The sequence below is a fragment of the Aythya ferina genome, assembly GCF_964211825.1.
Source record: "Aythya ferina genome assembly, chromosome: 3".
Taxonomy (NCBI): Eukaryota; Metazoa; Chordata; class Aves; order Anseriformes; family Anatidae; genus Aythya; species Aythya ferina.
In genome coordinates this window covers 56,301,424-56,327,964 of record NC_140298.1, presented here as the reverse complement: position 1 = coordinate 56,327,964, position 26,541 = coordinate 56,301,424, and the positions used below count along the sequence as shown (strand labels likewise).

At 42.5% G+C, this 26,541-nt stretch overlaps 2 protein-coding genes across 3 annotated transcripts in view; one reads left to right on the top strand and one right to left on the bottom strand.

Moving 5' to 3' along the window:
- The window catches only part of AIG1 (androgen induced 1), a 122,514-nt gene extending 113,109 nt beyond the window's left edge, over nt 1-9,405 (top strand). Inside the window, exons 5-6 of the mRNA XM_084513945.1 lie at nt 5,389-5,552; nt 8,735-9,405. Coding sequence (XP_084370071.1) covers nt 5,389-5,552; nt 8,735-8,772 — 202 coding nt within the window. The 3' untranslated portion in view covers nt 8,773-9,405. The remainder of the gene's footprint in view (nt 1-5,388; nt 5,553-8,734) is intronic.
- Nucleotides 1,900-25,097, bottom strand: LOC311434079 (uncharacterized protein). Of its 2 annotated transcripts, XM_084513946.1 has the most exons (4): nt 24,975-25,097; nt 16,361-16,497; nt 15,245-15,426; nt 14,774-14,890 (listed from the first exon to the last, which is right to left on the bottom strand). In XM_084513946.1, the coding sequence occupies exons 1-4, from the start codon at nt 24,991-24,993 to the stop codon at nt 14,803-14,805; spliced, it is 426 nt and encodes a 141-aa protein (XP_084370072.1). In that variant the 5' UTR covers nt 24,994-25,097; the 3' UTR covers nt 14,774-14,802. The 2 variants fall into 2 exon arrangements, 1 of the variants encoding a protein (XP_084370072.1); XR_014691247.1 differs by lacking the exons at nt 14,774-14,890; nt 16,361-16,497; nt 24,975-25,097 and adding exons at nt 1,900-4,755; nt 7,810-7,909 and having other exon boundaries at nt 15,245-15,543.
- Between the last annotated feature and the right edge of the window lie 1,444 nt (nt 25,098-26,541).

Here is a 26,541-nt window from a genome sequence, read left to right as displayed (position 1 = left end):
GAAATTCAGGAGGGATCAGAGGAATCAATGGTTGGGGAAAACCAAGTGAAAAATCCTTGAGGCAAGTGAAAGAGGTGAACCACCGGTGAAGAGAACATGGGTAAGGAAATGTGCAGCTCACAGGTCAGCAGCTTGAAACCTGAAATTGTGCAAGGAAGTGGGAAAAGCTTGGAGGGGAAGAGAGAGACGGGCTTTGAAATTGGGGTGGAAGGCTGACAGAGAGGTGGGTGATAGATGCGACAATGCAGAGGAGGAGAAAAGAGTTGGAGCCAGGACTACTCAGAACAGGAAAGAGTAGGAAGAAGTAGAAGCAGCAGAAATAGGCCAGGAGAAGATTAGCATCCCCTGTGCCTGACCCAGAAGAAGGGTGGAAGAGCAGAAGTGCTTTCAGCAAGAGAAGTCTGCACGGATCCTCAGCCCATTAAGTCTGACGTGGCCATTATGGACTGTTACTTTCTGGCTCCCCTCCACCTCCACATCCTCAAGTGTTTCAGTCAAAGCAACAGTACAATCACAGATGACATGCATAGATAAGACATTCTCACTTGCTTGTGTAGCTCCTTAAAATATAGCTCAAGAAAGCATAGCAACCATTTCTATATTTAAAATTAAATATTTATCAAAATAGATGACTTCCAAATCCTGCAGAGTTTCTGTCATTCTAGCTACCTGTACGTAAACAAAAATTTCTGCTAAGCTTTGTTCATCCCAAAGGATGACAGCACTGTGTCATGCTGACTATGTTCTGCATGACATTACTGTGTGACATTTTTTGCAGCTGCAGTTTTCTGGGATTTGTCCTCTGACTACATCAGCCATTCCATACCAGGAGGACAGTGCTATGACTCTCGCATTGTTCAGCAGCAGTCAGATCAGTGGAGAAGAATCCAGCATAAGAAATTGGAAAATAGGAAATTAGTGCTTTTATTTCTTGATGGCTGTTTATTGAATTTATTTTTTAGTATGTAAAATATCTAAACATTACGCGTTCCTACTGTAGGTGGCCTACACCTGCTTGGCTGGCATTGTAAGGATCCCAACATCTTAGGATGGATGAGAACCTAACAGTTCTGATGAGATGCAGAATAAGCTGCCCGATGTTTTTGGAAGAAAAAATCATAAAGATTGATGAACATGTCCCTCACATCACTTCAGTCAGTATTAGAAACCAAAAGTAGAACAGATTTAGTGTGGGTCATTGTGCTCTTGCCTCTGAAAGCGCAGGGTTGGTCCCTCGTCTGTAACCACAAATGATTTGTTCGTTTGAGTTTTGAATGACTCAGCTGCTGTAAGCCCGTCACCTCCTCTGGGAGACATTCCACAATTTAATAGTTCTGGGTAAAGTTCTCCCTTTCTGTGGAAAAGGAGAGTGACGCTAGGAAAGATCATGAAATAAAAGTGTAGAAAGTGCCCACGTTCTGTCATTTCATAAATTGTAGCCACAACGGGAACTAGCTTGGGATCTGTTTGGGGGCAGAGACTCAGCCGTCCCTTGTGCCACTCACTGGAAACCAGAACAGCACAGAAGGTGTGGGAGAGGATCTGCTTCTGCACTGCTGAAAGAAGTGACCAGAAGGAAATTACTGCAGTGGATCAGAGTGGTCACGTATCAAGACTGTGACTGTTCCTAATATCGGATGCTTCAGAAGAAGATTCAGCAGGCCATTTTGGAATTACCACCCCGTAAGGAAAGCTTTCTTCCATAATCCACATCAAAAACTGGATGCTTGGTTCCTGCAGACTTGATAGTTTATACACCGTGTACTCTTTGAACTTAAGCATGATTTTGCACATTCTTACTGCTCGTACAGTCTCCTGAATTCAGAAGCTTCCTAGAGTTGCGTGATACTTCCCAGAACAGACGAGTGAGTTAAATGGAAACACGACATCCTTCCAAACTTGTATGCTATTTTTTTTAATATCATGAGCTCAGTGATACGCCGCTGCAAGATAGGGTGGACCATTCCAGAGGTTAAAACACTTAGTTTTCAAACTCATGTAGCCATGTACCCATCATGAAGGAGCAACTGCTTTCTGCAGCTTGGCTCCCACTGCAAAACCTTTCAGTTGCCATGGTCATCTACCGTGATATCCACCTACTGAGCTTGCTTGTACCAGGACTACATTTCACACAAGGCTCCCACAATTGTTTGAAGTAGTTGCTTTTCTTCATCAACAAAGAATCTGTTGCCAAAGAAATGTATGTGTATCCTCTCTGCATGATTTTCATCTTCTCAGACAGACTTACTGCTGGAAAAACGGCAAACAGGAAGACTCATTACTTTGATAGGTGAGATATGCAACATCCACTGTATACCAAAAGTGAAAAACAGCTACAAAGTCAAGCTTTTTGACAGATATTTTAAAAAGAAGAAATAGTGTGTGTTTTCAAATAGCTTTTTCTGTTTTCTACACCATCTGGTTGAAAATTTCCCCAAATCACCACTTTTTTTAACATACATTTTAATTTGAATACAATGTGGGAATATCTCCATTCCTCAAAAGCATGAGCTCTATCACCTGTAGCATATTCATCTTTGAAAACACATGGTTGCATCTACATGGGCTGCCACAGAACCAAGACACAGGGAGGTTCTAAGTTAATTTTATCTTCTCAGAAGTAATCAGCCCAGTTTTAGCTTAAACTTTTTCTCATCACTATATTTTTATCTAAACAACCCACTTCTTTATACCTGTTCAATAACAGGGTCTTAAATTGGATCTAGACTTGTACTCCTAAGTAAATCTTAATGCATGCTCCCCTGTGCTCATCTAATAATGAGGTTGGCCGGGAATAATGACTACTGGAATTGCAATGTTAAAGGCATTCATTAACATTAGTAATCAGCAATCTTGTATGGAGGCTTTATGCCTCTGGTTGATCAGCTCTTTATTGTGCAGCGTTGAGTTAGCTTGCATTCAAGCAGGAGCGAGCCCGCTAAGAAAGGCCATCAGGTGAGGTTTCCATGGTAGCAATCATCCTCTTGCTGCTGCCATTTGTGGTGCAGGCAACGCAGGAGCAACCGGCGTGTCAGTGCTCGGTGGAGAGGAGGCTAACGCCACTCCATCAAAACGCAGTGAGCAGGGCAGATCCGGGTGGCTGATCAGGTGAGTCGGTGGCAGCCATCTCCTCAGCGGCACTCGGTACCTCCTGTCCTCAGAGCACCAGCTCCTGCGTTGTCACAGCCCCGGGGACAGATGTACAGCAGGTAGGTTGAACACACGAGCAGTGTCACCAGACAAATAACGGGCTACCGTTCTGGGCAGCGAAGGACAGAGTTCATAAAATGTACTCAAAGATTCTGAACTAACCAGACACAGCTGACATTTGTGAGCTCATCGGTGACTCATTGGTCAGATTGAGAAAATATTTCTTCTTTCCAGCATAAATGCATTCTAGTAAATGTCAGTTCTGCTTGGTTCATGAACTTGGGTACATAGGTGCCGTTTAGAACATCCCTCGAAAAGTCCTTCCGTAAAGGTCCTTGTACTGATGGACAGTTTCATCATGCCAGAGGAAAGTGAAAAAGAGTCACTGGCTTTTTTCTTTTTTTTTTTTTTCATCAGAGCTTGTTTTTCACAAAATGATCATAAAACAAAAGTAAATGAACCAAAAAATGCTGGGCAATAATAGACGCTTCCTCCTAAGCCAACCTGAGAGTAAAAGACACCCCGTACCCTTCTACCAACAATCCCATCCTTTTCCTTGACCAAGTGGAACAAGGTATCCCCTGTTACCATGGATTACACAGTAACCCTTTATTTTTTCACAGTTACTTTATCTTGTCAGTTCAATTCTGGTACAAAACAAAGTTTGGAAAGTAACTGTAAAGTATAGAGATCATTTTCCATATGTGAACTCCTTTGGAGAAAGTGTTTTTAGTCTGCATTTAGATCATGCAGATTAATTTACCAACACATGTAAATTCCTACATGAAGTGTGCAACTGCTGAAGGCTTGGCTGTAATAAAAGCTTTTCTAAGGAGGAGGGAAGCTATGACAACCATGAACATTTCCAGGGTGAGGGAGAATCATTAAACAAGGATGCTGTACTCCCTGTGTGACAGGCATTTATTACAGTGTTTTTGAGTAGACTTTTGTGTTTCTGCTCTTTGGGAGCCTGTGACTGTTGACGTAGTGATCAAAAGTCTTCCTTAAACAAACAGAAGTATCAGCAAGTGAAGCAAATAATATGGACATGGAAATCCCCATCAGTAATTGTCTCTGTGACTGCTTAGTCTTCTCTCTAGCTGTGCTTCGCTGTATGCTTCTCTCTCAAATTGCAGGATCAGAGAGGAAAAGATCTACATTCTTACAGAGAGCCCAGCAGCTCACAGGCCCCAGTCTAGTCTCTGCTGAGCCTTTTCCCAGTTAGCCTCTGTGATGTTTGCTAAGAGTTTTGGCAGCATTTCCCTTTCTTAGGTTCCAGCTACTGGAATGTATGGACTCCGTCTGCTCCCTTCTGACTTCACCGTTTCAGATCTCAGTGCAAGAGCTCTCCTTTCAGAGAGTGCAGGTGCCCATTGCAGTCACACACAGAGAAGCCACGTACCTGGAGGGGTTCTTTGGGCTGCATTGCAGTAGAGCTGACACACTGTCTCTTGGGTTAGTGTACCGATGATCTCCGCTGTGGCTGAATGCTAAAAATCTCTGTGACACCAGTGAGTCACCATCGTTCCTTTTCCTTTATTGAGTGTAGTCGGCAGAACTTCACTGATGACAGGGTTTCTTCTTTTTTTTTAATGTTTGTTCCACCTAGAGAAAAATCATTAGATCCGAATTATACCAGGTAGCTGAAAGGAAAAGAGGAGCAGCCTAAAACACAGGTGCTGAAAGGTTGTTGTTTTAAAGAGAAGCTGACCCATGTGTTTCTGGCAAATCCAGAAACCGAGCCACTTGCCAGGTGTGAAGAGGAAAAGCAGCAGACACACACAAATGTATACAAAACAAAACAAAGATGCTCCAGAAAGCCAAGAGTCAGGCTGTGCAGGAGAGCCTCAAGAACACGGAATACCCCTTGGAAAAAGAACTTGCTTGGAACTGAGGGAGTGCTGCTCTTTCCATGCTACTCTATAAAACAGGAGGGTATATTCCTTGTAATTATAAAGGCAGCAAGGAAATGCCTGCCTACATCGAAACCTGAAAACTGGTCAAGTGCTCATATTAAATTTAAAATAAAGCTGTAACAATGCAGGAAATCAGTCTTTGTTTCATCATTTTTCATGTCTGTTCTCGAAGTATATCATCCGGGCACTCCAAGAAGCTGAATTTAGTTGCAACTCCCTGTCTTTTCAAATGATTTCTTTTTAGGTTACAGTAGGTAAGCCAAACTATTTCTAAAAAACAGGGCTGTAAGAGTCAGTACTTGGTGTTTTTGTTCTTTTTCAGGGTGTGCTGGATTCACCATGTTACAGGAGTGTGGGTGTACCCACTTCTTGAGCACCTCAGCCCAGGTGTCAAAATAATCTTTTTCGCAGCTGTTACTGTAATAATTAACATTTTCTACTTGATGGGAGAGGTTCTGAACAACTACATCTGGGATACCCAAAAATGTGAGTATTGTTTTAGGAATATTAGCTTATGAAATGCTCTGTCAGGACTTGAAGATGCTCCCCTGAAAGTCAAAAAGATATTTAGTAGGCTAAAACAAAGGAAAATGACAGAAGTTCCATTGAAACTTCTTGCTTACTTGCTCTTAAAAGCAGTCAAATGAATGGAGTGGCTGCTGGAAAGCATGAAGAGCTATGAATGAGCTATGTATTTTTTTATAACTTCTAATACTAATTTAAGAGCTGTTGGCAATTACCTGAAAGGTTTACAACCCACTTGGTTCACAACCCACTTATTAGCTGATGAACCCATTAAATGCAGCTAGAATAAAGTATCATTTTGTAGGAATGCTGTTAATGTTAAATTTAGAGTTAGAAATAAAAAACTGTGTTCTCAGATATAAGGTATGTATAAGTATTCTCAGATAAGGTGTTTTCTGCTTATAAATTTACTCAAGGAAAATTAATATTTTCACATTGATCAAATAATAGGAATGAAAAATCACATTATTGGAGGGTAAACATAACTCTGTATACTCTACATTCATCTACCATGCCTAGGCCAGCCAATGCTGAGTAAAGGAAGAGGGAAAATAAGACGAACACAAGATTAAAAGTAGATGTCTTTAGTCTACGAAAGATGGTTTTCACTTGTCAAAATGCATGAAATAAGCAAACAACATTCATAATCTCCTCAGGAGCAAGTCACAAACGGAGTGAAATACTTGCTCAGTGGGAATTCTGTCATTACATTAATTGGGCCCATAATGGATTGTGACCATATGAACAGCCTGCATCCCCGTTTGGGAAGCATAATGTGCACTTGTTAATACAACATAAATTCACATGGTTGCTTACTGCACACACAACTCTCATTTAACAAGGCCTTTAGTGCTATGTAGAGCCTGATTCCAGGAGCTCAAATCAGTTTTACTTAACATTTGCTCACATTAGCAAGCAGGTGCAAAGTGCTTTCCTTGGTTGTACCCTAGAACCAGCAATCATTGGTCGCAGTGTTCAAGTGTGGTTTTGAGGCCTCACTTGGATGTCACAGTCATGTCTATTGTAATTGTGTTAATTCAGGAAAGAAGTTTCTAAAAAAGGCAGCCACACGTAATACTTCCACTTGAGCTGTATGAAGTCCTGTATGAAGCATAGTAACGTGGTGAAGAGTCACATATTCTCACCAAGTCCATGAATAAGTAAAAGGCAGAAAATCTCCCTCGCTATTCCACAGTACGCCTAACAAAATCTTTGGTTCTTGTGGCCCTCCACCCCAGAACAGCTCAGGTTAATCGGGTCATTCTTTCAGCAGGTTCACCATGGCCTTGTTATCCTCTCTGTTATTTCCTTGATTTGGTTAAAGAACACTGATCCACGCTCCCTTGTGGCTCAAGCACTTGCAAAGCAGATAATGCCATGAGTCACCTGCTGTGTTGCTATGCTTGAGACACTTTGCATAAACCAAACCTGAGGTGTATGACAGCAGAAATTTAAAATAATGCCAATCTGTCTCCATGCAAGATTTGAGAAAATATCATTTGAAAACTGTACTTTTAAAAGGGGCTTTTGATTAGTAAGGTTTCAAACTAAAGCAGCCTGCCATGAGTGTTCTGGGGTGAAAGGGGGTTGTTGGAGTTCGGAGGTTTTTTTTCCTTTTCCTCTGGAGATGCATTAAATAAAACCTCACTACTGACAAAATGATTTGCAGTTAGTTTTTCCAAGTTAAACCACAAACATGGTAGGCAAGGAAAAATTTGCCCTTTCTACAAGCCAGTGTCTGTCCACAGTTTTGAGGGTATCTGCATTCCTGCCAAAGTATTTGATGCATCTGCAGTAGAGCAATTCAGAAGAAAGGAAAGAGGCTCTTTTTAAAAGGCAAATAAAACAGCTCATTTAATACGATTGGAAAAGTTCCTTACAGCAAAAGGCAGAAGGCTCGAGATTGGCTCTGGAGCAGCCTTGTAAACCCACTGTAATCTTTTGGACCCAGCCTCTTGTTTTGGTTGTTAAACCTGTGACTATGGCTCTTCATCGGTTTGCCAGCGACACCCAGGGCCATTGTACTTGTGCTGCTGGCAGCATGCAGACCCATCTCTTTCCCTGTTGCTTCTTTCAACAAAGGCCACTCTGCAGTTGTGCTTTCTAGCTGCACATGGCTCTTAGTGTTTCCCATCCTGGAATTGATTAGCTGTGTTTTGAAAGTGATTTTTGGTGTAACTGCCATCTACGCATAGATTGCATTAGCAGGTGATCTTACTTGTGACTGGATTTTCCTCTCAACGTTCTCAAAAATTACTTCTTTTTTGCCTTCAGTCCTCAGAGGTCTGTCTTTTCCAACATGCAGCAGGCCTAAAAATCTCCAAAAGAAATATTTTTATTTGAGATGTTTGGCAGAGAGGGCTTAGTCAGAAGAACAATACTTTTGTCAGATACCAATAGTAATTCATTGTCCAGGAACAGGCATATGAAATAGCTGAATGTTTTCATTGCCAGAAAAAACACAATCTGCTGCCTGGCCCAGACTTTGCTCAGCATAGACAAGAGAAAAGTCCTGCAGCCAGGATCAGTTCTTTAAGGAGCCCTACAGTCAGCTCAGCCCTCCTGGTATTGCTGAAAGACATGGCCATTGCAAGGAGAGAGGCACCCTATCAGCAGTAACCGGTTCTTCATTCTTGTGCTCTCAAAAAAGGGAGATGTGTATGAAGATTGTTAAAAACCCAGTGTTGAAATGGGGGGGAGGGAGCTAAAGTTACTAAATTCTGAAGCAGAATTTTTAAAACTTGCATTCAGATAAATCTGGCTGCTTAGCTTCAGCTCTAATAACATCTACTCCAATTTGCTCTTAGGTAAGCAGAGGAGCCGAGGGAACTGAGTGTTCCCAGTCCCCTGCAGCAGTCAAAGGCTGAGCGTGCGGCAGGGGGCTCGGCTGATCTGAAAACGGTCTGGAGGGAGGGAGGGCTGTGCAGTTCATTACTGGACAACCACTGCCATCAGGTGTGCAGATGCTCTTTTCATTCGCAGCAGGTGAGGTGACACAGGCAAGGGCATGCGAGCAAGGAGGGGAGAAACAACAGCAATAAAGGGAAGAGAAAGATTAATGCACGAGAAGAAACTTCTCTAAATAAACTCTTCATTTTTGTTCGTTATGAGATTTTTGAAAGCTGTTCTCCATATGTTTTCAGGTATTGAAGAAGAAAAAGAGAAGACAAAAATGGACTGAACAATAGATGCAACATGGAGGCTTGTTCGTGGCTCCATGGAAGATTTCTCATCCCCAACAGAGGTTGGCACGGAGAGGAATCTTCTGGAAACCAGGCAGTTTAGTGGGCCCTCTGCTCAGTGCAAGGATATTTGGGGTTTTTTAATGAAGGAAAATGATTTTAGCTAAGAATAATAATTGTGTTTTAACCTCCATTCCTATTTATCCATGCTTGCATGTGATACACACAAGTAAGATGTAAATTTATCTCCACAGCATTCTCAATATGCATTTCTTGCATCAAATAAGTCATTAAATCATGAAGTCATTAAAGCTGTCCACTTCCACCCAGAAGAACAAGTCCATTCTTTGTATTGTTTGAGAAAAGCTTAACCAGATAGGTCTAATATGGGGAAACAAAACAATCCTATATATTCAAAGTACAGTGTAAAAATATATTACAGTTAATTGCATGAATGTAGCCGAAGAAGAATTCAATCTGACTGAAATATTAATGTAACATGTAACAGTTGCCTTAAATCAGTGATGTTAATAATTTTATCAATCCAGTAAAAATTTATTTGCAGTGCTAGACTATCTGAATATGATGCAACTTTTCTTAAATATGCCTAAATAAAGATCAAGTTACCCCCAGGTTTATGTTTCTTCATGCTGATTCTTGAAATTCTAGATGGATTGATGGCATTTGAATGATTTATTTTCAGGTTTTCCAGTGTCAGCAGTAGAGGATATTATTTCTACGTGAGGATTTTTCTTCTTATTTTCCCAATACAAGACCTGATTCTGCATTTTCAAGTTGTAAGTTCTCAGTATATGGGCTGAGCCATTAGCATAGTACGAGAGAGAACATTTAAGCCTTACTTCAGGAAGGTACATAAGCAAATGCCTGTTGTATCAGAAATATGCCTGTTTGTGCCTGGAATTCCATTGCAAAACACTAGTAGTGGTCGAAACTTGACAGAATTCTGTTTAATTATCAGACAATCAAAAGGGAACTGTAGTAGGCAGAAAAAAATGTGTAGAACTGATTGCTGATTTTCAGCAAGAAATTACTTTATACAAAAGTAACTTAAAGATCCAAATGTACTAATGTTCACATCACACATACTCATTAGTGTTTTTAGGTGTATTAATTTTATCACATACAGAGCACTTTAAAGGTATATGTTAATGTGTGATTTTTATTACAGAGTTTTAATATAACTTAAATATGTTTCTGCTCTGGAACAGTTCTGGGGAAACTGATCTCGTGCAAATCATGACATGGCTCCCCAGTACGTTTTTTAAATCCATTACTGTTTATGTACAGATGATCACAGAAACGGTGCAGTAGTTCAACATTGTGATTTCTGATTGTTTCATTCAAAAATAAGGCTTCTGTGATTGTATTGCCTTTGTAACTCTCTGTCCTCTCAATAATTTTAATTTGGTGGTCAGAGTTGCAGATTTCAAAGCTGGTCAGGTTACTAGAAAGTACATGGGAATATGTGGGCTGATAAAGGAGATGGAGTTCACAGGAGAAGGTCCCAGAGAAGGAGAGGGCAGGATACACAATCAGCAGCACTTCCAGCCCAAGGTACTTCAGTTTCATGAGTGCTGATGTCTAGCTGCTCCAGATGAAATTACATTAAAGGACGCGAGGTGGGTGTTGAATCTTGAAAGTTAAAGCATGGGTTCTATAAACTGCATCAAACAGAAAATCTGAGTGAATGCTCCTATAGTCGGACCTTTCCAGCCAAGTTATTATGACAAATGCAGTCCCTAATGAATGTTCTATAGGAAGGCACTGTCACGTCACTGCAGTCAGGCAACTCTGAGGAGGAGCTAATGCATCCTGCATTTGTCTGCTCTTTGCCATTGCATGGTCAGGTCACCACTGTCAGAGGACATGGTGCTAGCACGGCCCAGTAATGGGGCTTCTGGCTACAATGCTGTGCTTGGAGATGGTTTGGGTTCCATGGCTCAGCACCAGATAAAAATGAGTACCCTGCCTGTGCACTCAAACTGGCTTTGGAAGCAAATTAGCTATAGCCATGTGGCGTTGCAATAAGGTTATTAAGCTCTGCTGGACCTGAGCAGAGTTGGCACACGTGCACAGTAATTCTGCAACATGGTTACTCTATCCACAGATAACTGGGCTTGATTGTAATAGATGGTTATTATTGGAGGTGGTTGGATGTCTGTTATTTGCAACAGGCTTTAACAACTCGGGAAGAGAAGAAAACATGGATTCGGTCCTGTTTCGGTGAGGTATGAGTTGTTTAAAGTCACTGCTTCTGAAACCTTTAGTAGTATGTGAAGGTACTGATGGACAATAAATGTGCTAAAGAATGTAGCTGTACTTTCTGACAGCAGCAGTAATGGTAACACACACTGCATTGTGAAGAAATTATCAACTGTGGCTTAGGGTGGGAAGCTCAAAGCACAAACCCTTTACACTGGTCATTTGGAGAACTTGCGTAAGCCATGTTCTGCTGTTAAAACTAACAAGTTTTTGTGATTTTTTTTATTTCACATGGATTGTTTCCATCACTGATTTTAAGAGGATTCTGATGGAAAGGGGTTAGATACAAATAAGAAATTCCAAAATGCCACAGAGCTATACACACTCTGCTAGAGCACACTCTGAATGTCTCCTCTGCTGATTCTAATGCACCACTGAGTGGCTGAGACTGGCAGTTGACGTCAAGATTCCTCTTTTTCAACGCTTTGCACCCATTCAGGGTAAGTTTTTCTTCTATTACCACGTCATTTTACGTAATATTGGAAATGTAATAACAAAGAGAGCAGAGACATCTGAGACTAAATTGACATAACTGAATCCACAGATAGGTATCCAAGCTGTTCAGAGGTGCCACATAGGGAAAATTAAAATTATCTTCCCTTTTATCTGTGAATTTGTGAATATTCAGCACCTCAGAAAAATAGATTGCCAAGCTTAGACACCAGTTATGGGCTTAAGCCCCTGAGGTTGGCAATATTAGCCAAAGGCAATATATGTGACACAGAATGTGATAGGTTTCATTTGGTTTGAGAAAATTTATAGTATTTGGAGAAGGTCTGAACTCAATTTGTCTTCTCAGGTCTCAGAAAGTTCTCCACCTCCTATGAGCTTTGAATCATAGTATTTAAAGTCAAAAAAATTTTAGAGCATTAAATCCAACCTATGATGTATGAACAACGATATAAATAACTTAGGGGCCTGTGTACCCAGAGAGTGCTCTTCTAGACTGTGTTCATTCCCTTTAGAATTACACAATCCATCATGCTTAAGAAAGATGATGGATGAATGATGACTAAAGTAAAAGTCACTTGTAAACTTGCCAAATTTCAACCATCTTGGCTGAAATTGTCCCTGAAAGGTATTTCTCTTGGGGGAACTATTTTTTTGGTGGAAAACTTTTGTCAGAACAAGTCATCTATTTCCAAGTGAAAGTCTATGAAAAAGACTTTTTTTTTTCTACGTCTAGAAAGTTTTCTCTACTTGTGCTGTGGAACTGGTTCTGTGGAAGAAGGATAGCAATAATGTTAGTAACACTTTATGACAAAACTCTACTTGTCATTGTCCAGGTTGTAGGAAAAAACATGCCTGCACTTCCCTGTAGTGCATGGGTAATTCTCCAAAGTGCTTATGCATATGCAGAGTTTGACTTCCAAGACGCACACCAGAATGGGGACCTTGATCTTGGTTCCCATGTATCGTCAATACCTCCCCAAAGCTGATGCAAATAAAGCTGCCTAGAGCAAATATGAAGGAGACAAAGCTTTGAGGAAAACTTGAGCAATAGGTTGTAGATGAATAAGCTAAATGGAAAGACTCCTAGCCTTTCCCTTGAGAACCACAGTAAAATTAAATTATTAATATTTGTAAAGTGTGTCATAGCTATAATGATAAACCGCACAGAAAATTCTGTGAAGGAATCATTAGTTTTGTTGTCAGAGAAGAAAATAGCATGCAGTAAATAAGGAAGGCTGCCACACCTTGAACCACAAGGAAAAAACAAAATATGGTTTCATCATTCAGTGAGCACCATCCATCATGTGTTATGAATGAGGCAGAGGAAAAAATATTGTGTGATCATCTAATTAAAGGCAATATCATAATTCATACTCGCAAGGGGCCAAATTAAGGTTGAACAGACGGCCTTAATTTTGACATTACCTCACTCTTGAATGCCTGACTTTGCAATCTTAATAATACTCTCTTGACTTAGTATAAAACATAAAAAAGAGAGATTTATTTAAAGCTGGTTAGAATGACTAGCCACAGAGTTGCCATGAATTTGAGTTTCACTGTATGCCCTGTTTGGCTTTACAAAGCTCGTTCTCACTTTCTCTGTGCATTTAGATACCCTGAAATGTATTTGCACAGCTCTCATACCACTCTGTTACAAAGAGATTGCCATAATTTGCTAACTTTTGCTGCAGCTTCAGAATGAAATTATTTTAGTCTGTAATTTGGCTTGTGTGTGATAAAGCCGTATTTTGCTTTCTCTCTATAGCAACCGTTGCCTTATTTTAAAGGGATCTGACAAACAGTTTCCCCAATATTAAGTTGTTTCTTTGCTTCTCTGCCCACCAGTAGTATTTGCTAAATTGCTACCAGTGCACGTCAAGTCTACTTGGACACTGTGTGTAGACTGAAAAATGGCTAAAACCTTCCACAGGCTCCCCAAAGGCTCTTTGTATTGCTAGTAATGATATGATACACAAATGATATACAAAATGGCAGCTAGTAATGATAAAGCATATGTTCTTATTTAATTGTTCATTTTGAATTTGCTATTCAAAGGCTATTTCAAACCCTGACAACAATTTCTTCTTCACCTTTTCCTTTCTATAAAGGTTGAGCAGTCTGCAGGGCTCTGATACAAGCTTGGGTAGCCTTTGAGGACTCTAATCCCATTAGATTGAGCACTGAAAGAAGGATTTATAATCTAAAACTTGAGATAAAATATAGTTCTGAAAAGACTGTCAACCTGAGGCTAACATCACTGAGGTAGGTTTGGTGGTCCTGCCCTGGGAATAAAGGAGCAAGCAGTGAGAGATGTGTAAGTGTGGTCGCTTCTGAATGCACCTTGGAGGAGATATGCTACCAATCCTGTCTTTAATGCTCCTGTTTTTAATGTGAGCGGGGACAAACGATGGTGACAGATATTTTCCATCAGCAACAACAAAAGAAAGCTCCTAACCAAATCCTAATGCATACTAGTAGAACAGATCATATCCACTAGGGTATCCCAGCTGCTCTGTGCTGCTCCTGTGGTTCGAAGCTTCACATGCCCCTTTAGCCAACCACTTAAATGAGGGTCACAGGTGCTGCAGTAAAACCCGGGAGTTTTATAATATATTTGGGGCATTATATTTGGCCCAAGGTGTTCATATATGTTGTAAAAGTGCAAATGTCTTCAATGTGCCTGATTGCAGTATTAAACCTGGGGTTTGTGCTTTGAGTATTTCAGAAGTCCCAAGAAATAAAAGGATTTGCAGGTTTGGTTAATTTCTGCAGGGGCAATGATCTCTCTTTTTTGAAGCAAGAGGAGCAAAGGGGAATGAAATTAGTCTGGAAAGTAAACAGATTTAGCTGTCAACATCTGTTTAGAAACATTCTTAAGCACACGCTGAATTCAAAAGCATACACACAGGTGCTTTTCAGCGCAGAGGCTTTGCTGAATGAGGGTGCAAGCAGACTTGCAGGTGGGATGCTTTCTGCAGTGCTCCTAATGATGTAGTGAAATGAAAGAGCTTTTTGTGCTTAGAGCCTTTTGAGTACAGTGACCTCCTCTTACTTGTATTATTAAAAAACTCTAAAAACAGAACCGTCCAATTTACAGACCATAAACAGCAAATATATTTAATGTATATTCTCCAATATAAGCAATTTTATTTTTATCTAAAATGCACTCTGCTTTGTTCAAATAACAGATGGAAATCAATGGATTTTAATGTAACCCAGAAGAGCAAGATGTAGTCTTACTCCCTTAAATGCCCTTTTCTCGTTCAGACCACGGCTGTAAAAGGATTTGAACCTCAACACAGTAAATGCCAGTACGGAAATTTGAAAGGTAGGCTACAGACTTCTTGGCCCACCAGAGGAGCTATTTGCTGTTCCTTAGAGCTGTGTAAAGAGAGAGAGAAGTAAAACAGAATCTGTTTCATATAATCTGTATTGTAGCTAATCATGTTGTCCAAGTTTGGCATTTCATATATAGCTTAAGTATTAAAAAGTAAACATCTACCATTAGAGTGGAGAAGCTTCTAAGTAGATTGCTACAGTACAGTCAGAACTAGGACTCAATATCTCTTCGCTTTTTTAATACACAAATGGTCCCCACAGTATGTATATTGTGTTTGTAAAAGTTCAGCACACATGCATTCATCTATATATGCACACATGGCAGCACAGACACACATGATCTTCTGCAGAAACGAGTAATGACAGTCAGATGTTAAATGACAGTTACTTGCTTACCATGGAAAGAAATCAGGAGCTATGAAAGGTAACATTCTCGACATGGACAGTAATTCCATCCAATCTCCAACTCTGCAGCTCCTTGTGCTTCCACTTTTCCCCTCGGTGTAAGGCTGCTGAGCTGCAGGACATGCTGCCCGTAGCAGCAGGGACAACCTGCAGCTGCAGCACTCTGCACTCCGCTGTGGGCAGTTACAGGGAGATAACATTTACAGACTGTGCAACTCCGTGCAGTTTGCATTGCTTAAGAAATTTTTGCTTCTGCATTTCTGGTTGTTTAATTTGATTTTGCAGGCAGAGCAGTGCCTGGCTAGCCTTCTACATGTAATTGTCCTAGCTTATTTGCTATGTAAAATAAAATAATTTGTTCTTATTTAATAATGCTTCCCAATTTGGCTTCCAAGTTTGCACCTGACAGATGTAATGGGATAAAAGAAGGGAAGGTCACCCCTCATCTGCTGCTGGTACTAAGCTGCAAACCATTTTCTCTAGGGGTGGCTTTACAGAATAGGATTATTATTAGTCACAGAGCAGAAGGTGGCAATTAAGTGCAAAATACTTAGGCAGCAAAAATTATGATAATGGGGGACCTCAACTACCTATATGTAGTATGACCAAGAGTCACCATGGGACAAGTTATAAAGAAGGAATTTCTTGAATGATAATTTCTCGAGCAATCATCTGTGCAGTACACAGAGGAAGAGTGTTCTCAAACCTGAGAACCACAGAGACTCCTTCAAGATGTAATCCCAGGTGAACCATTGAGCAATACTGACCACAGTATAACGACATTCACCCTCCCCGGGGCAGAAGGGTACCTAAGCTTTGTTCAGTGACCCTAAATATCAGAGAGGAGTGGTGGGAAGGACAGGAATGAAAGGGAAAAAAAAAAAAGTCATTAAAAACAGCTGTAAAATTTAAATTAGATTTACATTGTACACAGATTATACTAGCAAAACATGTGAGCCTTATAGCTCAAGAGCAGCAGGTGTGCACGGGGCAGCTCCCCAGCCTGTGCTAAAGGAAATCCCACATGTGCAGACCAGCAGGGCTTGTATCCCACAGGATGGGCACACTCAGGACATTTTTTCCCAAAGGTCTCAGGCTTGGCCATACCCTCGCACCCATCTGAGGGTGACTTGCCTCCAGCAGAGCCATTATACAAAGCAACTCTCTCGGCACAGACAGTGGCACCTTCTCCCACGCAACAGGGACATCTTGCAGCGAACACTCATGAGGCAGCTCTAGGGAAGCTGTGTAAGAGAGAACAAATGAAGATAAGTAACCTGGTTAGAAAAAAAATCACCTAAGTGTAGCCAACAGCTGTGTGCCTCTCCAGAGAGATGCACTCAGTCAAATTGGGTTTCAGTCTGTCTGTACTAAGGCCATAGATTTATGCAGGATTTTGAAAATGGAAGGAGCTGCTGAGGCCAACCCTCAGGCAGGAGTATTGTGATACTTTTAATGGCAGAACCACTGCTGGGATAGGCACAATTGGAGGCATGTCGGTGTGGTGGCATGATTGTACAAACATAAGCTCATCTAAGTTAAAGAAGACATTCAAGATCACCAAGTCCGACCACCAACATGACCTACATACTATATTACAGCTATTTCTAGTGTTATGGGGTGTTTGGAGGGAGACACAAAACTGAACTGGAGCTAAGCTTTGAAAGTGGTCCACTGGATGGCCTGCAATACAATTAAACCAGGAACACCTGTAAAGTCTGTCTGCTGACGTTAAGGTGACAAAGGTAGGTTTACTGCACAAAATGCAGCATCCTGTTTGTGCCGGACCACATCTTAGCCCTGTGTGATGTGCAGAAGGACTCTTCCTTCAGCAGGAGGTCCACAGAGCCCAAGCCATCCCAGGGGTGAGGTGGACATTGGCTGGAAACACCATTTCCAGCAAATACTCTGCTGTGCTTGTGAACGCAGCTCCTGTAGGGTGACATACATATTGGCAAGTACCATAGGTATGGTTGGCATGTGTGACTGGAGATTTCAGACTAACTCAAAACAAAACAAAAAATAGAAAAAAAAAAAAAAAAAAAAAAAGAACAAGAAAAAAGATGTAAGGCTTTGTCTAATAGCACATTAATTATGCAGGTACTGGAAAATTTCTCATTCCTTTCAGCACTTGTACTCGGAATTTAGATTCAGCTGGATATACTTAATTTTTTAAAAGCCTCTACATTTTGCAGTTTACACATTTGCATAGCGTAGGACTACTGTCAGGAACATATATCTGCAGATCTGGGGCATGAGCTGTTCTCATCATTTCAGTGGGATGGAGAGAAAACAGTTCAAAGGAGGAGGATGGGGGAAGGGAAGCATTTCCATATATTTTTTTAGGAATCATAAAGAAACACAGGCAAGAATGTCAATCATGAGACATATTTCTCTCTTTAATATTATCAGGAATACAAAAGTTCATAGAGCACATGTGTGAGAGGATGCTGCGCTGCCTTGACTACATGATCTGCATGATACATGTCAGAAGATGGGAATGTTGCTATGGCAATTGTTCCCGTTCCTGAATACTAAGTTGACGACTAAGCCAGTCCACAATCAGGCAGGCTCATTTATGAACTTATCTGCTTGGAGACATTAAGTGATATTTTCAGTTTCTCTTGAAGAGATGCATAATTTTCTGCCCTGGCGTCTTAAAGCCCCAAGCTCCTCAGCTCCCCCCTTTCACCTCCACCCAGGGTTTCTGTGATTTGGAAGCCACTGAAGACAGAGATTTAACTGAATTGTTGTGCTGAGGACTGTTGGGGTTTTTCCTCAGATTATACAGAGTCCTTCAATTTCCAGCTCGATATGAAAGCAACAGAAAAATGCATCTTTCTGCTATATGCTACATTTCCAAAAAGTCATCTTGTTATTTTTTTAAATTCTGTATAAGGTAATCCATAAATCTTTACTTTCAATATGGAGAGGACTAGCATCTTTCCACTGCCCCTTGGAAGAACAGTAAGGGAGAGGGATTGGTAGCCTGTTACTTCCCCATTTTAATGTTTTAACTGTGCCACCCTGAAGGCCCATCTCATCCTTCCCTGTACTACTGAGCCTTTCCCACTGTGCTGTGTGGGTAGTGTGACAGGAAAGTAATATCTTTACCATTGACTCTCCAAATTCCACCACTGGTTTCCATTAAAACCAGTATTTTCTTCTACTTTCTGCCCTAAAAATCTGTATAGCACTTCTTCCATGTGTAATCAAATCAACTGGCATCAGCTTTGCAGAGGTGGCAAACTTCAGTAGATACAGTGATTCCTGTATTACTGTGATTCCCGTTGTCCAAGTTGTATCATATTTTCTAGTAGCAGGCTGATCTCCGTTATTTTCCTTTTACTTAACTTTCACTTTGTGGACTGGAATTTTCCCTGCTAGGAAAATTCTACATGTTTAGTTCAGGCTGAGTTTCGAGGGGAAATTTTCTGCTAAGATGGCTGAGGTACTCTGGAATGAAGATAAAGAAATAAATGGGCTGTATTGCCCATATCAGAAAAAGTTATTTGAATTATACGATCATACAATTTAAAAAAAAAAAATGAGACTTTTTTTTTTTTGGTCAGGATATATATTGCTTTAGGGAACAGTGCAGGAAAGGAGGCTGTAAAGGGCTTATCTGATGTGTATTAAATGTTCCTAGCAGGACAAGCTAGGAAGAGAAAGAGGAGGAATCCAAAAGCTGTTCTGCAGAATTGGATTCTCTGCTTACATGTGTGATGTTGGAAAAATTACTTAATTTTACCCATTCACAGTTGGCCAGTAACTTTATTTACAGTTTGAAATGTTTATTTAGCACCTCCCATTGGCTCTAAAAGTACTAAAATAAATGAGTTCTGAATGAGCAAATGAGCAAGACAAATGGTATTAATGAAAATTATGGCAGCCTATACGTCAAATCACTCAAATACCCACCTCAAAAAATGAATGTACCATAAGAGAATATGGATTTATTTTATGCTTCAGTATCAAGATATTAAATAATAAAGCCAACAGAAAATATAACATGACCAAAAATGAAATAAATTTTTTCTGTCAAGTTTAACATATGTGCACAAATTCCAGTACAACCTAAGTGTCTCAGACAACTCACAGGTTTGTGTAGACCCATAGGGATCCACAAACATAGGACATCTTTGGAAACTGCAGGAGCAGGTGCTCTCCATAGAAGTCTGACTTCCTGATGTAACATTCATTCATTCTCTGTAGGAACATGGAATGAGTGGAAGAATTTCAAATTTAAGGCCTAACTCTGAATGCTTGTTCAGACTGTCCAGCTGGTCTGAGGTTTTTGATACCCATCTGACTCAAAGGCAGAGAGCCTAGCTTCAAATGGAAAGACCAGCAAAGAGATGTCAAAAGCTTTCACTGGGCAAGGCACAAAGGAGTAAATAGCATTTACTTGTTTAGCAGGATTAACCAAGTAAGGACACTTAGCACTTTACCACTATACAGACCTAGATTTTTTTAAACTATGCATTTATTTCTTTTCCGTATGAACTTGTTTTGTTTCCTGAGGTTTAAAGGATGAATTTGAGAAGCCACCATTGCTGCAGGTACTTTCCACATTTCTGAGCAAGGAGACAGGGAAAAACAGCAGATGAAGTTAATTTTTCTACAGTCTTCTGCACCAGATAGGAAAGATGATGAGCTGCAGCTGAAAATTAGATGCAATTTTAGTATACAGAGCAGCGCACCCTGCTCAATGGGGACCAGGATACACCACTTTCTGATAAGCACCACAGCCATGCTCTAGGCATGTTGCCCAGAGCAGGTGTGAAAGTTGCATCCAGAAGGGCTGAAAAGCTTAGATTTCTCTTTACAAAGAAGCTCTGCTAACAGCTGTCTATGATTGGGAAGCATTAGCTAGGATGTGACCATGGCAGCTTCCTTGGCTACCCTGTTTGCAAGATACTTGCCTCTCTGGTGACCCCAGCACTATCCCTTTGCTTTTCCCACCAGAGCTGAGAACCACTTGCCTGTTCTGAGAAGAGCTCCTCAGCATTCATCGCCATGAAAAACCAAAAGAGCTGGAGTAAAACAAGATTTATTCAGAAAGAGGGTGTGAATCCAATTAGAGCAAAACAAACAGTCTATATGACACATTTCTTTCTCACCTCTGCAGAAGCTAATCTAGCTAATCCCTCTGTGTTGTAACAGGAAAATAATCAATACCTTACAAATCCACAGCGAGTATCCGAGGACGCAGGCAGCAAACAGCAGCTGTCTGGGCCTCCAGCCCATTCAGCACTGTATTTGTGAGCACACAACTGCCTCTGGTTTGCCCTCCAACTTTCTGCTGCGGTGTCTACACGCAGGCACTGACTTCAGGCCACATCTCATTTTCTTATTCCCAAATAAGCATTCCGCTTTGCTTTGCCATCGTGATGTGAGTTTCCTAAATAAGAAGATGTTCTGGGAAAGAGATCTTCCTCCGTGCTCTTGAGAAAAGATAGTCATTTCTTTCGGAAAGCTTGGCATTCGCACAGGCTGCACTGACATCCTGTGGCTCGATTTCCCAGCCTGAAGTGAAGGCGAGTGTGCAGGGACAGTTTCACCCCCGTTTCCTATCCCCTCTCAACACCACCCCATGTGAACATGTCCCTGCCCTGGGCTAGCCTGGCAGTGATCTGGGACCCAGCTTCATCACGTCCACCATTGTGCTAATGCTGACGGCTGGGGGAGTGAGCTGCTGTCCACCCACCTTTTTGGTATCCCCTGAATCACAGCCTGCTAAGGCAGGGCTGGGTGAGGGCAAGCTGCAGTGACCATCGCTTGATGGGGTGTTCCTGGAAGGGTGAGGGCATTTTTAAGGAAAAACTCATGTAAACCCCTCATACCACATCTCTGCCCACAAGGACCCCAGATAGAGCCTGTGGCTGGGGCTAAGCAATCCCAAAGGATGCCCCAGCCCCTGGTCAGATGCTGTGTGAAACAGCACCCAGTCCCAGCAGACAGCAAGCCTAATTTTACCCTCCCACTGGGAGCAGCATTAATCTGTAACTTTTTAGGCATCACTCGATCAGCTGAATAACAGCTATTAGCTTTGGACTCTAGGCATTTTTATGAGATACTGGTTCCAGGGCTTGTGGTTTGGCATGGAAAGCATATTATTCACACACAAAACAACGGCATTAAAATAACATTAGGAATCTGGCTTAAACTGACAAAACCTAGGAAACTCAGAATTAAGGCTGAAAGTATGTCCTTAACTCACCCACAGCACGCCTGCTAGGGCAGCTTATATTGCACGTGAAATCCCCTGGTGCTGGCCCCCTGTGGACCTGTGCTCAACACAAGATTTTTGGGGAGGAAAACGGGGCTGCACCTCGCCCGGGACCAGCCAGGGCCAGCGCCACCATCACACCCTGGGCCAGCCAGGGCACTGCTCCACCTCACCGGGTGGAGACGCTCGCCATGCAGCCCGCCCTGAGAGGCGGCAGCCATTACGTGGCAGGTCAGGCCGAGGCTGCTTGCCTCCCCTCCGGGCTTCGTGCCTGGCCCTCCCAAGCAGCAGGGGTGAAAGGAGACAGACATGTGGGCTTGAGCGGTGTCTAGCCATGCTGGGGACAACCCAAATGAGGGGAAAATGGGGAAAGCTAGATGTGGTGAGCGCTGCTTGGAGAACAGCCCTTTGTGAAGCGTGTGGGCAAAATACTTGCCTTTTGTAGGTGCTACTGAATGCGTAGGGAGGCCAGCAATATAGGGTGTGAGCTTTCAATAGACATAAAAAATTATACATGAAGTGCTCAAATTCGGGATTTCTGTGTGTTTCCTACACTGCCACCAGCACCATTGCAGTCAGAAGAGAGCTGCTGAAAAAGCAGTGCGGGCTGAGGAGAAGTTAGTCCAGCATGTGGCCAGGGGTGAGGCATGAGCCAGGCATGCCAGCCCCCGTGGCAACTTGCCCTGATCTGCAGTTGATTTGCTCTGATTGATCGAAGTAGCACAGCCAGGATGAAACGTACCCGGGGCAGGGACTGCCAGGTGATGCCAGGACAGTCGAGGCTGCAGAGGCGGGTTGGAGTAACACTAGAGCAGAGAGGAGGACATGGGCCTTTCTGAAACCTGCCAGGGGAAAATCCTTGGCCCAGAAAACACCTTCTCATGTTCCCTTTGTGGATCGTGTTACCATGGGGGACCGCGGCCAAGTCGGGGCACAGGGACACAGGTTGCTGCCATGGAAGCTGAGGGGAGGAGGGGAACTTGACACTACCAAGCGCTGGCTGTGCTGAAGGGCTCCCTGCCACAGGCCTGCCGTCAGAGGACACCACCATGAGGACCTCAGGAAATTTGTGTCATGGCACCCAGTGGCTGAAAAAAGGAGGGAGGGTCCCCAAAAGAGTCAAAAAACAGCAATTCTGGTGTCATGCCTTGTAGAAACGCCTGCTGTGAGCCTGTTGTCCTCCCCAGACCTTGCATTTGGTCACAGGACACAAACACCAAAACCCTCAACTGGACACTGGCTGTCCAGAAGGTATATCTGAGCTCGAGGTGATCTCAGTTGCAGCAATAAATAAATGAAAGCAGCAGCCATGGCAGTATCAGAGGTCACATACTCCCAGAAGAGTGAGTTCCCACAGGTGCCTAGACCCTATGGGAATGATGCCCACTCCAAGCCCTGGTGACAGGACCAGCTCTACTCATTTTAAAGCTTTTTTTTTCTTTTTCCCTATGCCAAGTATTGCCTCCAGACTGCAGCTAAATCAGCTCCTCTAAAAGCACATTTGAAATAAGTTTCACTTCTTCACTTTTCTGCTGCTCTGCCTATTCCTTTTATTTATGAGCTCTACCATTTTTTAGGAAACAACCCAAGACATTTGTGCATGAGGCATCTTTAAAACAGAAATCACATTTAAAAAAAAAAAAAAAGTATCAGCCAAAAAAAAGTTTTTCAAATTGCAAGGTTGTCACACTGCTTAGTAAAGAGGGGTGCACCTTAACCATATTGGGTGTGATTTTTTCCTCTCAGTGAGGTGAGAAAGACATTTGCTATTCACATCTTGGAAGCAAAACAAATAGAATAATTATTTCTTTTCCAAGCAAAGGCAAATGCAGTTGAACTTAGAGCTCTGTGCTTTTTACTTTTATGCCATAAGCCAACACATTCCCTTGCAAACTGACATTTGCAACACACCACAAACACGGTGCTATACCTGGCACCAAATTTGCGTTTGGGGTCAAAATTAACATTCAGATGATAAGGTGAAGAACGCTCGTCCTCTGGACACTCTGTCCCAGAAGCTCTGTAGCTAAGTTTATCACAGGATAATTCCAGTTTAATTCTTAGGAGGCTTTTTAGTGGAAAACAAATGTTTTGCTTATTTTGGGATCATTCTTCAAACATAATTTCAGACCCAAGCACCAGATTTCCTTGGTCCTCTTTTAAAGTTGCTGAATGCCTCCATATCTCACTGAGTACAGCTAGAATCACTGGTGCTCACTGGTTCAGAAAGACAGGTCTGAAATGAGTGGGCACTGGCTGCATGAAGTAGGGGTACGTGTCCAGAACACTCAAATTATGACCATATGTGACTAAACCCTAATCTTCCTCTGCCCTTCCTAAATCTTAGCCTGAAAATAGAAAATAGTAAAATCTCCTCTGCATCAGGCCCATATCCTATCCACGTCATGTGGGTCAGGAGCAAGTACAGCACTGTTTTTGCTTCTTTGTTGTGCTGCACAGACAACACCATGCAACTGAGAGTATCCGCTACCATATTTCTGTATAGCATTTCAATTTCACCTTCTGAGCAAAATGCCTTGAATTCCAAAGAGTCTGCATGCAGGGGCAGCTGCCCCTTTGTGTGACAGAGTCCATGTGACATGGTACAGGGCAAACACCCGTGCCTTGCACTTCCAGAGCTGCAAGGTGCTGCGCATTGCCTCCTCTGCACATGAGCAAACACTCATCCTTTGGCTTTTGTGAGACAGAAGTTTGAAGCTGCACCAGTGGGTGTCTGCCAAATAGAAAGTACATGCACGTGCACAGATACATGCAGTGTGTTTACAGAAAATGATAGAAAACAGGCCTGGATGTTTTTTTAGGGGCTACCTGGAAGGTTTTGTGTCCCTGCCCATGGCAAGGGGGTTGGAATTAGATGATGTCTTAGGTCTCTTCCAACCCAAAGCATCCTATGGTTCTATGATCAGTTATCTCACCTGTGCACTTGTGCCATCACCACAAATATGTTTTTTATTAGAAAACAAAAAGAGGCTTCAGGTGTATGCATCTTATTAAGACGCTATGGCACTTTAAAAATACAATTTAGGTGGCAGGTGATCGTTTCCATATTATGGGAGGCTTGAGAATGACTGACAAGATCTGCTTTTGCAGCTCTTATTTCTGCCAACCAAATTACTGAGGACAAGAGTGAATAGTGCATATTTAGAAAATGTATTTTTAAAGTTGGGCTTTGGCTGAACAGTAACTTCATGAGAAAGTGAAGCCTCCCCTTCCCAACTAGCTGTGACTAAAATACAGCAAATGAAATAGGGGGAAAAAAGGAATGTAGTAAAGAAATTAAGCTATATAGCCAAAAAGAAGTTTCACCAGACATGCACCAGCACCCTGCACCCTCTTCACAGGCTTGGGATCAAAGCTGGGTGCTCATATCCGAGGGCTGATTAGCCCTTTCCCGATTAACTCTTTCCTCCCACCCTGGCTACCTCCCACACATCAGATATTTGACAGTCCCCTCCTTATCTGCTTTACCTGCCAGGTGGTCTGGCATTCACTTATCATGGCCTCAGAGGACTCTATGCAGCACGGGGGATTGGAAAAAACAAACCAAATTCTTCTTCTGAGCCAGGCAGGTAGGTCCCAAGGTGCCTGTCCTCATTACAGAGATTGCTGGGGGAGCTGGATCCAGCTGGCAGAGGTTTCTCATTAGGATGGCAAGGCTGCAAATGTGAAGCTGGAGGGAAAGTATGTAGCTGTTGAGCAGAGGTGGCCTTGAGGCTGGGGTTAAAGAGGTGGTGGAAAGACTTTTTTTTTTTTTTTTTTTTAAATTAAGTGCTTAGCGTTGTGGGGTTCTGTTAGTTGTGGAAGCAGCAGCACATCTTTGGGTGTGTTTGGGTTTGTTTGGATTCCCCCCCCCCCTTCCCCTGCTCTAAAGACATTATAATCTTGCAAGTGTTAAATTTTGACTAGTTCTAGCATAGACTTAGGACAGGAAAAAGCCTGTTTTAGGGCTGCTGGAGTCTGGATCTCATGCAATATGTGGGAGTTGTGCTCCAGCTATTTTTCTATTAAGTATATGAGGAAAAGCAGGGAGAGTGGGAAGAGCTCAGACTCTGCTTATTTTTGTGCTAGCAAACAGTGTAGCTCTGGCAGAGGGGAAAAGCTTTGAAGTGTTGACCTGGTGTGTGAAGGTCATGGGTAACTCCTGGCGGCGTTTTCTGTCTTAGAGGTGTCAGACACATAGGAAGGTGGTCGAGAACATGGGCTGCTGACACGGCCCTTTTGTCTGGAAATAGTAGATACCAATAGATACGGGGGAAATAAATAAGATGGGGGGCAATAACAGAAGCTTTAGGGGTCTCGGAGACGTAGTGCTCCAGGTCTGCCAGCCCTGCAGAAGCTTTCTTGTTTAACGTGGTTGGCCCTGCTGCCTGTGTGACAGCTCCCCGAGCAGCTGCTGGGCTGCCTGCGGCGCTTTTACAAAAAGCACTTTGTGGGGCTAGTTGTGAGCTATGCAGCACTCTTACAACTGCACAATATTTACTCGTTGGCATTGCTGGGCCAGCTGGAGCATTATATACACGGCCACGCGTCTTCCCAGAAGCCGGTGAGGCATGTGTTTGCACATCCAAGGCAGCTTTGCTTGGAGTGCGACTCCAAGGTGATTATTTCAGCGGGTTCTCCCTCCCTTGGCTTTGTGCACAGAAGGAGATGTGTTCTGTGTGACTCGGCCAAAAATGGCCCAGCTCTGCTCTACGTAAATTTCGAAGGATCAATAAGTCTAGCAGTTGCACTTACTCCGTGACAAATAGCGATAATCGCTAGCTGATGGAGCGATCATCTGATGAGCCATCTTCCTTGTGTCCACTGGCTCCTGGTGGCTCTTTGCTCTGGTGGTACCTGCCAGACCCGGTGTTGCCTCCACGCCAGCTGACCACAGGATCTGTCCATCTGATCGCTTTGCAGTAAGGAATTGCTGCTGCTGTATCTGCTGCTGGCTGCGTGTGGCAGGCCGGTGGTGGTGCCTGGCTGCACGTGGCCAGTCCGCATTGCAGCTCCTGTTTCCTAAAGAATATGCCTGGGTGGAGTTGGATTTAAA